Source organism: Lupinus angustifolius, chromosome LG02 (genome assembly GCF_001865875.1).
Source record: "Lupinus angustifolius cultivar Tanjil chromosome LG02, LupAngTanjil_v1.0, whole genome shotgun sequence".
Lineage (NCBI taxonomy): Eukaryota > Viridiplantae > Streptophyta > Magnoliopsida > Fabales > Fabaceae > Lupinus > Lupinus angustifolius.
In genome coordinates, this window is record NC_032010.1 from 13,452,500 (window position 1) to 13,466,692 (window position 14,193).

At 32.2% G+C, this 14,193-nt stretch overlaps 1 protein-coding gene across 2 annotated transcripts; it reads left to right on the top strand.

Moving 5' to 3' along the window:
• Positions 966-5,512, top strand: LOC109336222. 2 transcript variants are annotated; one of them, XR_002106316.1, is made up of 3 exons: positions 966-2,152; positions 5,188-5,309; positions 5,353-5,512. XR_002106316.1 is itself a non-coding variant. In XM_019572688.1 (2 exons), exon 1 carries the CDS (start codon positions 972-974, stop codon positions 2,145-2,147), a length of 1,176 nt encoding a protein of 391 aa, XP_019428233.1. In that variant the 5' UTR covers positions 966-971; the 3' UTR covers positions 2,148-2,152; positions 5,188-5,512. The 2 variants fall into 2 exon arrangements, 1 of the variants encoding a protein (XP_019428233.1); XM_019572688.1 differs by having other exon boundaries at positions 5,188-5,512.

Genomic DNA, 14,193 nt, shown 5'->3' on the forward strand with positions numbered 1-14,193 from the left:
CAATACATGTATAACAATATATGATATATGTTAGTTTCAAACTCAATATCACAAAAGTTGTAAATATGTTCTAAATCATAAGACACTAGGAAACAATTTACTAACTAATAACATATATAATACTAACTTAATAACAAATATAACACTATAATTCACACAAAAATTGATAATTTAAGCTAGAAAATTAGTTGAAGAATTTAAATAATTATAAAACATTATTCCCTAATCCATTGTATATATTTCTTTAATATGCAGTTCGGTTCGGTTCCAACGGTTCCTAAATTTCTAAAACGATAAACCGAACCGAACATAAACAGTTCCTTAAAAAAATAACTGACCTGAACCGCGAAAAACCGAACCGAATCACATTTTGCAGTTTGGTTCGGTTCGGTTCCATCGGTTTCGCGGTTTAAACCGGAACCACTTACACCCATACAAAATATGGTATATCATGAAGACAAATCCAAATAGTACATGAGTCAATGTCTATTCATTATTTTGGTTAATTAAATATAGTATCAGAGTAATTTAAACATCTCCGTAGACTTATTGATGTAGTTTGTAACGAATAAAACACAATGAATATATATTAAATTTTTATACTATTTGGATTTGTCTCCGCAATATACCATATTTTGTTTGACTTAATTACACTCATCACTATTTTTGTTTAAGAAATTATACTTATCTATGTTATAGTGGTAGTGTAATATATATGTATAATTAAGGGTAGTTTCTATATATTTTACAAAAGTTTTACATTATAAGGTAAAATATATAACCTTTGTTCAACTGACTTCTGTTCATCATCATGGCTGCATCCATATCTATCCATTTACTTTCCATATTCTCATAAACAATCACAGTCCAAAACATTTTATCATCTAATATACCTCATATTTTTATTCGCCCGAGAAAATAAAATATAAATTAAAAATATATTAACTTTAACAAAAAGATTATCATTTTCCATGGCCATTACTTTACTCTCCACTCTCTCACTCCAAACACACAGTCCTCAAAACCAAACCACAACATTAACAGCAACTAAACCAAAGAAAGAACATCATCCAATGTCATCACACATTCTTGTCTCCGTCATTCTCTTCTTTCTCTCTCTTCCCCTTATCTTCCTCTTCTCTTCCAAATTCCTCATCTTAACCAATTTCCCCTTCATCTCCTCCCCTGAAGCCGACGACCTCTACCTCTTCCGCCGCGCCGCCGCCACAACCATCCCTCACACCACCACCCACTTTTCTACCGCCACAAATCCTAAACCCAAAATCGCCTTCCTCTTCCTCACCAACTCTAACCTCTCATTCGCCCCCTTATGGGAAAAGTTCTTTTCCTCTGACAATAACCGTCACTTATTCAATATCTATATCCACGCTGACCCCACCTCCGCCGTCGCCGATCCCGGCGGTGTCTTCCACCACCGCTTTATCCATTCCAAGAAAACCTACCGCTCTTCCCCCACCCTAATCTCTGCCGCTCGCCGCCTCATAGCCAACGCACTCCTTGATGATCTCCTCAACCAATACTTTGCCCTTGTCTCACAACATTGTATTCCGCTCTTCTCGTTTGGATTCGTTTATAACTACCTTTTCAAGGACAACTTAACTTCTTTAACTAACTTTGCACCCTCCCAGTCCTTGCCGCGATACCAGAGCTTCATCGAGATCCTCTCTAATGAGCCGAGGATCTATGAGAGATACCTTGCTCGTGGACATGACGTGATGTTACCTGAGGTCCAGTTCCGTCAGTTCCGGGTCGGGTCACAATTCTTTGTTCTGACCCGGCGCCATGCAAAGCTGGTGGTTCGGGACACGAGGCTGTGGAGGAAGTTCCGGCTTCCGTGCATTGCGGCGCAGCAGTGTTACCCGGAGGAGCACTATTTCGCGACGCTTCTGTCCATGGAGGACCGTGTCGGGTGCACTGGGTTCATGCTCACGAGAGTTAATTGGACCGGTTGCTGGGACGGGCACCCGCACCGGTATAAACAGGAGGAGGTGTCGCCGAATCTTATTCGCGATTTGAGGGAGACGAATTCGAGCCGTCACTTGTATCTCTTTGCTCGGAAATTCTCGCCGGAGAGTCTCCTGCCATTGATGAACATCGCCGATGACGTCATTTTCCGGGATAAGTGAATTAGGTGAGTACTTCTACACTCTATGGTGTGACTTGTTTTATTTAATTATATTTCTGTGATTTTAATTGAGATATAGATTTTCTTCCTTTTCCTACCATTGTCTAAAATAGTTTATTTGATTTTAAATTTATTTTATTCTCACTTTCCAATTGCATTAACCTTTTAGTCAAACTCTTCTCTAAACAGATCATGCTGGATTAATAGGGGAATTAAAACTTTATCAAATTTAAAATTTATTTTTTATAATAATAATTTAAAATCATGTCCGTTATATATTTATATATTCAGGAGATCATCTAAATTCTAACCTTTTGTGAGTGAGAAAGTCCACAATTGATTACCGGTCATTTTTTCAACTTAGTTATTTATGAACTTAGCTGTTAAGGTTAAGGGGTCAATATTTATGAACTGCGAATTAAGGGGTCAAGATTTCTGATTTTTACCCAATACAAGTTGATTTTTTTTGTTGAGTTCCAGTGTTTTAAATTATGGTCGTAATACCACAATTGCGGAAATTTGTGGGAAAATGCAGTTTTAATGCTGTAAATCATTATTTCCTGATCTGAATTACCGTTATAGAGTGCAATTTGAAACACTAAGTGTTGTATATACAATGAATTTTACCACCAGAAAAGAACAAAAGATACGATACTTGTTTGTAAAAAAAAGCTTTTGCTGTGTCTCAAGCACCTCAGGTCAATTTCCTGTGCTGAATAATTCAGTGATAAAGAATAAAAAAATAAATGATTTTTGTTGTGGTCTTTCTACTATTTGCATGGTAGAGATAGAGATTTTCTCTCTTTACTCTCCGTGAGTTATATACGCTCTATACCCTTAACCCTATAACTCATGATTTGTTTGGTTCTACTTTACTATTTTAGACCCCAACTCTTTTTACCTCTATGAATCGTCCCTGTTAGGATACTATTTAGTCAAGTAGTTTGGAAATATCATTCTGATTAGATATATTTAAAGTAATGAGTAAAGATCCATGATATTAGTTATGAGAGCTACTCATTAGAGTTTTAATGATAGACACACCTTTGGTTGCTCATATATTTGCACAAATAAGCTCACAGCTATGAGATTTGATCATCAATTATATTTAAATGCAGTTGGTTGCTATAATGTGATCAGTTGCCTATTCTCTCTGGGTATGCTTTTTTGTGTTTATTGCAAGCACTGGATTTGGGAAATCTTATTTATTTTGTTAAGGACCATTTACTAAGTTGTGCGAAAAGAAAGTGATTGGTATGATTGAGATTGAAGGTTAGGTATGGGCACTTTATCTATTGTGAGCATCTGACATAGAGAGGTTTGGTTCAGTAGTCAAGTGAGAAAAAGACATTTGAGAAAAGTAAATAATCACTTTGGTCCTTACACTGTAGTCACCTTTTAGTCTCTAAAAGATGAAATTTACATTTTTTCCTAACAGTGTAGTCATCCTTCACTTTAGTCCATTGCAGATGAAAATTAAATTTAGTCCTCGATAGTGTTTGATATCAAGTCCCTATCATTGTTTGGTGCCTATTAGTGAAGTTAGTTCATAATGTTTGAATTTAGTTAGTTAAGTCCGTGATAGTGTGACGTCAGTTAGTTAAGTTGCTGGTAGTTTCATATGGAAGACTTCTTCATAGGCCAATAGATATTTTTTTAAATATGGGGTTTGCTAACATGACCAATTTATGAAGGATCATGTTAAAACATTCTAAATCTAATAAATAAGTATAGGGTAGGGGACATTTGGTGTGTTTGGCAACTGTGTTTGAGTGTATTGAATAGAAAGATATGGCTTAGGTTTTCAATTCCAGTGTGATAGAACGAAAGGAGAATGAATGATTGACCAAATTTACTAAAATTACCTTGACCATATACTTATTTATTAAATTTAGAATGCTTAAGTAGGAGGATATTTTTGTCCAACTTTTTGGGTATTGTTAACATAATCCTTCATAAAAACGACTGACTCATATTGTTAACATAATCCTTTAAATATATATATTATTTGCACCTATCACTGCATGCCCATTAAAAGGAGATAAGTAATGAGTGCAATATCTATATATTGTATAGATTTATATATAGTCAATACATTATTTACTATTCATTTGCATTATTTTCTTAAAGAGTCAATAATAATTAAAATAAATGATAGATGATGAAATAATACTGTATAAAACTTTTACATTTTGGGTACACACATTTTTTTCCTCATAAATGATAGCCAAAACATATCTACATCAACAATTGTGAGGTAGGAGGATGCACACATGCCATACATAAGCTCATACTTAATTCCCTCAAATGCCCAATTAAGGTAATAAAAAAGTTCAAAAAAATCTTTCAATTCATTTTGGTATAGGGTATCCATTACCCTACGAGTAAGAAATTAATTTCTTTCGAGGTGAGTAACTGCCCCTCCCAATAAATATCACTCTCATAAATTGAATCATTGACCATTTAGTCTATCTAGAAATCAATTAGGAAAAATAATTTTATGGAGAATTACAAAATTCAGAACTAAAACTATTATACTACTTGTTAGAATCTTTGGTTATCTTTCTTTGGTTGCCTTCAGATTTTGGTATAATGATTTCTAACCAAATCCTAGCATTCCTCAAGGGACTATAAGTTTTCTATCTGATTGAGCGAAAGATGACTGTTTTGTGATTTATTGAGAGACCATAACTGTCCTTGATAGATTAACATATAGGGTTCCATTTTTCACGATAGGCCAACATAGATAATCATTCATTAAGTTTATACCAGTTTCTAGAAGTCACTTCAATTAACAAGATTAGATGACTTATTTAATAACCCTTAAATAAATAGTTATTATAATCGTATTAAAATTTATAAGTATGCATATTAATTAGAAATTATAAACAAATTACTAGCATCTTGCATCTCCTGACCGTTTTCATTTCTATAATCCTTAGTGCAATCTTAGAAAATATTCAAGTGCTTGATGATATATATCAATGACCTCACGTGGCCTCTTCACTAGATCTAAGTTATTTTCTTTGTTTTTTTTGCAGGACTTCTTTATTGTTGGGAAGAGGAAAAAGTCATGTTTGATATACAATGCCAAAAGGCTTGTTTTAAGTGTATATACAAATCTGGTTACTATAATTTAGAGTTTTGTTGCAATGTCCTATATGTGAATGGACAAGAGGATAAGTTTTGACTGCAAAAAAGCAAAGGTGGTTTCCAAAGGAAGCCACACTGGTCAATGAGAGTTGTATTTTGAAAAATCTTATTATAAAGTTGCAAAACTGTATAGTGGGTTAAATTTGATAAGGTGGATTTTTTATTATATCTATTATGTGTTGATCAAATCTTGTGTAAAACACAAAAAGAAAACCAACAATTGTCAGTGTTCATTGGATTTTCCTCAAAGAGGAAGGTTTACACCTCTATTGTAAATAAATAAATTACTGCAAAGAGGAAGATTTACAACAACAAAAATCATGGTTCATGTTTTTGTTCTTCTTGACTACCCCAATATGTACTTTTTCCTTGTGTGTTTGGTGGAAAACAAAGTGTTGCTACCCCGTTTTCTGTGGATAAAGAAGTAAAATGTAATTTTGTTCATCTCCTAAATGACTGCTGCTCTTATAATATAAAAAACTTTCTTTTATGTTCAATTTTGAAAAAATGTTTTTAAATCAAAAGTTCCTAATATCGGAGTTGCTTAAGGATTGAAGATCACATCAACACCTATTTTTTTATTAAAATGGTATACTATCGAATTGCATGGTTTACATATACCTTTATTTTATTTGACTAGAAATTTAATTAATAAAATAATGTATTTTATTTATATTAAAATTAGTATACAATAATATTACTATATTAAAATAGTATAATATGAACATTATTATATAAATGGTGGAGATTCACTTACTTCAATTGTGAGTTAGAAAAACATATTTCACATTTTAGTATTCATTATATTAATATATTTAGATCTACTGACTAATTCAAATCAGGTGAATCATTAGATATTAATATAATGAATGCCTAAGATGTGAAATACGTTTTTTTTAACTCACTTCTACATTAAGTGGATCTCCTCCCTATATTTAAATAGACGTTTTAAAAAGCCTAAGTCTGATATGTTATGAAAAAGCTTATTATAGGTAAGGTGATAGGCCCCTGATAGGAGGTCTTACTTGTTTCCACCTTGTTGGATGATAAGGCTCCAACACACGTAGAGGGATGAATATGTGTATTGGTGTATGATTCAAACTTTTTGGTTTTGAAAGATATTTGCTGATTTTCCTTAATTTAATCAATTAACAACTTACTTAATCAATTAACAAATTTCTACAGCTAATCGATTAACTTCTGGCTTAATCGATTAACTCGATCGGTTTCTTGAAAATCCTTACTTCTTTGACACAACGATATCCAATGATCAATTTGTTCTTACATGGACCTTAACAGTTCAATTAATGTGATTAATAATGCAATGACACTTATGCAACAATCCTAATATGAATTCAATTCTAAATAAAGGAAATTGATAATTGCGTAAATGTAAAAGAGTAGGGATAAGAGAAAATTGATACGATCGATTTTATTTTGGTTCGATTGTCAACCGCTGCAATCTACATTCAGTCTTTCTCTTCTGATCTGGGAAATTTCCTTTCACTATGAAGAATTGAAATGTTCTTACACACAATCTTCCACCAATAACCTCTTGGACCTAGCTTCTAATGGATAGCCTCACCACTTCTAGCTTAGGATTTCTCTAAACTCTTCTCTCCTTCTATGGTGATACCTCACACCTTGAGAGATAAATTATAATCGAATATTCTTCTTATGTACAATGATTTTGCACATTTTCTTCTATTTGTATACAATTGATTAAGAATATCTAAACCATCATGATATATCTCACAATCTTAGAATATGATGATGTATGATCATGAGATGCAAAGGTTCAAAGAAAACTTTTGATATGAACATGAATGCTTGAATGTCTCTTCTCAAAGATTCATGGAAAATCCTCTTGTGTTTCAAAGAATCTAGCTCTTTATTTGGAACTCTCTAGTTTGATCTTGAAAAATGTGTTAATTACTCATGAGAAGTGCTTGTTATAAAACCCTTTAGTTTCAATCAATTTCCTATTAGTTTAATCAATTATGATGAAACTTAATCGATTAACATTCTTTAAAAATCCAAGATTTCAAAACTGACACTAACTTAATCGATTAACTATGAACTTAATCGATTAACGAGTTTCTTATTTTGCAAAGACTTAATTGATTAACTGTTAACTTAATCAATTAAGGAGTTTCTTACTTTGTAAAGACTTAAACGATTAACTATTAACTTAATTGATTAACAACTTTCTGAAAAACACTTAACTGATTAACAACTTTTTGAAAAAACTTAATTGATATGCTATGAACCTCTAACATGATTTAGAAACGAATTATGCATTATTTGAAATGACATAAGTTTAACCTTGTTTAATACATTAAAATTATGAAATCATGTATGAATGTTAATACATCAAAATTATGAAGTTATGTATGAATGTTAATCTTTTATGCATCATAAACATTATTTTAATTTATGAGATTTTCATTTGGTACATCCTTCCTACACTCTACCCATTTAAAACATCTTAGGACATAAGGAAATGAAAATTACTCTAAAGTTTTTGTTGATCTTCTTGACACTTGAACTTGAGTCTTCATTGTTGTTGTTGATTTAGCTTTGTCCATATCTTCATTGGGAACACCCATTTTTTCCGGACCAAAAAAAGCCCAAAACCTTTTTCTAAAATAATTAATTTTTCAAAAAATAAACAAATGATTTTTTAAAATAATTTAATAAATAGGTTCTATAAACTCATATCATTTTCTCATAAAATAAGCAAAACAATGATTAATAAATTATTTTTTATTTTTTATATTTTTTGAAATTATATTGTAAAATAAATAAAAGATAATCAAAACTATTTTTTATGGATTTTTATGATTAAATTCAAAATTATAAAAAAATAACTAATAAAAGCCATGAAAATTTTCTTTGAATTAAGTCTTTTATCCATTGAAAAAATAAAAAAATAAAAGAGAAAGGTTTTGTCAAATATTCAGAATAGTAAGTGAGATCAAATCCCTTAAAAAATGGTGGAATGAAATTAGGGATGTAGGAGTTAGCATAATTTAAGGGTGAGTGACTTATGTGAAAAAATTATACATATATGAGTTTAGGTTGAAAGGTTTTTGGGTGCGGGAAAAAATAAAGGGGCTAAGTCTACTTCCATCAATGCAGGATCATTACCCACTCAGGTACATAATCTCTTATTCTTTACTTATAAATGCAATATGTTTTTTTGACATAATAATAATTATATTTGACTAGTGAAAAATTAATTTTTCAGTAATAGTAGTAAAAACACTAATTTTTTATAAAATAAATATTAATTTCTTTTTATGTGTAAATATTAAAAAATAAAAAAGTAATAAATTTTTTATTAATGTAGCTAACAATCAACTAATTTTTTTTATTTCCTCTAATTAATTAAAATAGTGTTCAACAAAAAAATTAGAACCTTTTTTTTTAAAAAAATAAAAATAATTTTAATAAAAACCTATTTGATTAAAAAGAAAAATGCTTTTCTTACATTATATTATAATTATTTTCAAACCTTTTTAAAATAGGATGTGGTGCAGATATTAGTTTCTATTACTTCGCACTTTACAGAATTAATTATTTTACCAACAAACCATTTTAAAATCTAGAACTACATAGTCTTGATTTCCTAAAGCGCTTTGGAATACGTAGAAGCAAGATTTAATCTTGTCAGACATAAAAATAAAAAATAAAATTTTTATTTTACATAATTTAATTTTGAATAAACTAAGGATATTTAAATCATACATTTGGCAAATGTACTATTTAATTACGGACGAACGAGATGCTAATACCTTCTTCGATCCGTAATTGACTCCCGAACTTGGATATCAAAACCCAAAGCCCAATGAGATTGAGCTAAAATATTTTTCTACATTTTCAACTATAAAACGTAGTGGCGACTCTAAGAGGTCGCATAACCGAAAATCATGGCGCAACCGCTGACGACTCTGTTGGAGATTTTTTTAGAGAGTCAAACCTAGTTGTAGCCATTTGCATAGATATAAATACTCATTTTTTTTCTTTCTTTTCCTTTGTGTATTATCTTTAACAATAGAAAAAGAATAGTAATGAAATAAATTTTTACACAAGTTTTATTTATCGCTTTAATTTAATATTATTGTATATGCTCACCATTTTATGCAGCTTTGGGATGGGGCTTTATATATATAAAAAAATTGATTCTTCACTCACTCACATTACACTTGAGTTACACACACATACACCCTATACCTAGGTTGTTAGAGATTATGTTTGAGATAACAGGGACATTTGTTTTACTAGTGTTAGACTTGTCTCCTGGTATTAGCATAATGGACTATCCAAACTGTCCTAGTATTGTGAGTTAGATGCTCGAGGGGCTTGACTCCTCTTGTTTCTAACCTTCGATATTAGGACTCCTTTCTTTCGAGATTGGAGACAATTTGGTGACCTAGAAGTCTAGAGCATTTATCGAGTCCACTTTAAATGAGACCTAATAGATTGCCATAGGGTTGTCTGATCATTAGTCTATCCAAAAATCTATAAGTATACCATGTGTAGGACACTGGAAACAAATTATGTCCACCCCATTCTGGATCCATACATATCATAAAATGAGATTTAACGTTCTAAATAAATTCAAAGTCCATAACTCATTTTTGTTATTACACTATAGTTGTATACCCACAAAAAGAATCCATACCTTAGGGTAGTTTTTTCTTTCAAAAAAAAAGTAACATAAATTTTGCAAAACTTTAGGGGTTACACCCCAAAATATAATCATCATTCCCAATAATAGGCCTCGCCCTAGGGATGATTGTCATTCCTTTCGATAGGCTCAACGCCTTAGACATACTTATCATTTTCTTCGATAGGCTCAACGCCCTAGGGATAACTTTTATGTCATCTTAATAAGGTAGGAGTTTAATTGTTTAACTCACGTTCATGCACCCCAACATACATACATGCACTTATTTAATTTTTTTAATCATTCATCCAAATATATACTATTTAAACATTCATATAATAATAAATTACATCATTAATTAACCAATTCATATATTTATTAAAAAAGAATAAACAAATAAAAATCATTCAAACATTACATTTCATACATCATTACACCATAAATTGCATACACCATACATTACTTGGAAAATTTCATTCATTCAACATCAAATGCATTCATAAAAAAACAACATACATACATTATTCATGCACCATTATCCCATTCATTCATACACTTCATATCCAAACTTGTAACATGCATTTCATTATCCATTGCCAAAGGCGCTCATGAACTAAAATTGATTTTAAAGGTGATATAATTGGACTAGACTGAAGCGATCCAGAAATAGGAAATAAATCAGTGGTCCAGATTGATACACCATCCTTAGAAGCTAGCTTGCAAACTTTTTTCCATGTGGAGATCCCAGTTGACCGAGACAATCCCAATCACTCTACCACTCCTCATGATCGAAATAAAATGAATGCCATAGAGAAAAGAATCAGAGCCATGGAAGAAGCCACTTCATATGGTTTGAAAGACGTCAGTGACATACATTTAGTCTCGGGTTTGGTTGTGCCACCAAAGTTCAAAGTGACAACGTTTGACAAATATCAAGGAACTTCTTGTCCTAAAGACCACCTGACTATGAATGCTAGGAAGATGACTTCCTATATCAGAGATGACAAGTTGTTGATCTATTTCTTTCAAGAAAGCCTAACTGGAGCTGCCACCACTTAGTACTTGCGACTTGAACATTCACAAATTTAGTGTTTCAAGGATTTATGTGATGTTTTTCTCAAGCAATATGATTATAACATTGATATAGCTCTGGATAGGACAAGACTCAAAAATATGATCAAGAGAGTTGGTGAAACTCTTAGTGAGTATCTACAAAGATGGACAGAAGAGGCCGCTCAAGTGAAGCCCAAGCTATCTAATGAGGACAGTGTTTCGATGTTCGTCGACACTCTCCAGCCACCATTGTATGGTATAATGTTGGGATGTGTATCTTTGGGATTCCGTCAACTGATGACCATAGGGGGAAAGATAGAAAGTCATCTGAGAAATGACAGAGGTGTGGAAGAACCAACTCAACATATAACTCGGGATAAAACTGTAGGTGAATGAATGGAAGGTGATTCATTATTCATCGAAACCTTCAAGAAACCTCAACGACATCATCATCTCCAACAACATTATATTTCTTCTCACAGTCAAGGAGGACCATCTCAAAAACGAAAGAGAAAAAGTCTTTATGATGTGATCCTCATGTCTTACTTTGAGTTGTTGCCACAACTTGTTCAGAGGGGTTTGTTAACTATCCTTCCCTTTAAGGAGGTGGTGCCTCCATATCCAAAGGGGTTTCATCGCGAATGCTCATTGTATCTATTATGGAGGGGCATCATGACATCCGACAGAGGGCTGCAATCAATTAAAGGGCAAGGTATGAGACCTGATTAATGAAGAGTTGGTCAAGGTTTAAGGAGATGCTTTGATTTGGGGAAGACATGAAATATACTCCATTCGTGAGGAACTCATCCCAACCTAGTGCTATTTGTCTAGAACTATATTGTAATACACCCTTTTAGCTCCACCCAGGGCTTTAGGGTTGCAAAATAAAGGGTATCATGTTTCCTTCTTATGAATAAAAAAGTTATTTTCCATTGTATGTCTTTTTAACAAGTATATACTAGTGCATTGATCTTGCAAATTTACCATCCCATAATCCATCCCACAAATCATATTCACAAAAAAAAAATCAGGCATGAAACTGATGTATAAGTTTAAAAAAATAGAGGATGATGCAAATGTAAGACCAAAGTGGTGTGGATCCTTAGCCAAAATTTTTCGATGATACAAGGCTTCTGTGATAATTCTCAAACACTAAGAAGATATCCCTAGTCACCAATTTGAGCGATAGACATTAAGAAAGGAGATCTCTTGTGATTAACACATAAAACATTGATAGCCCGAGGAGGATAACTTTTGACCAGTTTTCCATGGCATTCCGTTATTAGGAAATAAATACACTTTACACACATCATTCACCATATCTGACTCGAAGGATAAAAAAGGTCATAATCCAAGTCATACAAAATTGTTCATTTGGTACAAGTACAAAATAAAGTACAAAAAATAAAAGCCCGCTAAGAACCTCAATATCTCAGGCAAAAGATAGGGAAAATGAAATCACTGTCAAAGACCTACAAAAGAAATATTCACATCCTATTGGATAGGGTTGCAATGTTGACCTATCACATTACAAAAATTCAATAGAATCCTAGTAATTGAATGTCAGGTCACGAAAACTATTGAAAAATAGGATAAAGGAGGACTGAGTATGAGAAACACATATTTGCGCCTTATATCTTTTATTGGAAACCCTTAGCCAAACCACGATACAAGCTTAAAAGACCTTGTTAAGGATCGATTTTTCTAAGATTCTTAGCATGAGAAGAAATGTTAACTCCACTAAACTGATTTTTTGATAAAAATATCTCATATTTAATGCATGAACTACATCCCCTCTTTAAGAGCATATTCAATCTGATTTACCAAAAGAATGGAGAACCCATCGAGATCATCCTATTGACAATATTATTAGTGATATAAATAAGTGTGTCACTACTCGTTTAATGCTAGAAAATGCTTGTCTAAACATGGCATTCTTTTCTCAAATAGAACCCTCCAAGATTGATGATGCAATCGAGGATGAACATTGGATTCTTTCAATGCAAGAAGAGTTAAACCAGTTTGAGAGAAATGTAGTTTGGGAACTTGTTCCTAGACCTAAAAATAGGCATGTCATAGGAACTCGTTGGGTATTTCGAAATAAATCTGATGAAAATGGTATTATTGTTAGAAATAAAGCTAGACTAGTAACCCAAGGATACAATCAGGAAGAAGGTATAAACTTTGATGAAACTTTTGCTCCGGTTGCTAGACTTGAAGCTATTAAGCTATTGCTTCCAGACATGTTCTTTAAATTTTCAACTATATCAAATGAACGTAAAGAATGCTTTTCTAAATGGATATATTCAAAAAGAAGTACTTGTAGAACAACCTCCTGGGTTTGAAGATTACAGACATCCTTCTCATGTTTACAAATTAAATAAAGATCTCTATGGCTTGAAGCAAGCTCCACGTGCATGATATGACCGTCTAACTGAAAGTGCAAAGTGTCTAGATAGCACTTAGCTAGCCTATGTTTTGATGAAGACAAAGGAATTAGTGAAGGCTTAAAAGATAACTCAACAAATCAACATGCCAAAGATTTAAGAGCTTCATGTCTAAACTAGAGTCTTAGATATGTGTCTTAGTTATTGAGTCTAGGTCAGGTAAACCTAGATGCAAATCTCACAAGTTCTTAAAACTATCATATCATTTACATGAGACATGCCATCTAGCTTATTATATATGTTCATGCATTAATCATACATGTTATTTGTGCATCTTAGGCATAACATAATGGTAAAACATGTATAGTTGATAAGCATAACATATAGGGAGTTTACCATTTAATATCTTAACTGAAAATATGCCAGTTAATCGATTAAGAAAGACTTTAATCGATTAACATGAAAACAATTTTAATCAGTTTCAACAGATAACTGAAAAACATAATTCAGTTATTCTAAACAACCCGTTAATCGATTAACATGGCACTTAATCGATTAACTGGGCATAAAACAACTTTTCTATATAAACTGTGTTTTTACACCATGCATCATACATTCATTCATTCATTTTTAGAATTGCTAAGTTTCATATTTTCGTGCTCATTGTATGTCATATAGGGAGAGAGAATTGCATGTGAGAATAGTGAGAGATAATATTATGCTTAGGGATTAAAATGTCACTCATTGCATGTGATTAAATGTGTTCATCATTCTATCTTTTC

Bases quoted from the DNA above. Each gene is read 5' to 3' on its own strand.
- LOC109336222 (XM_019572688.1), top strand. From the start codon at position 972: ATGGCCATTACTTTACTCTCCACTCTCTCACTCCAAACACACAGTCCT.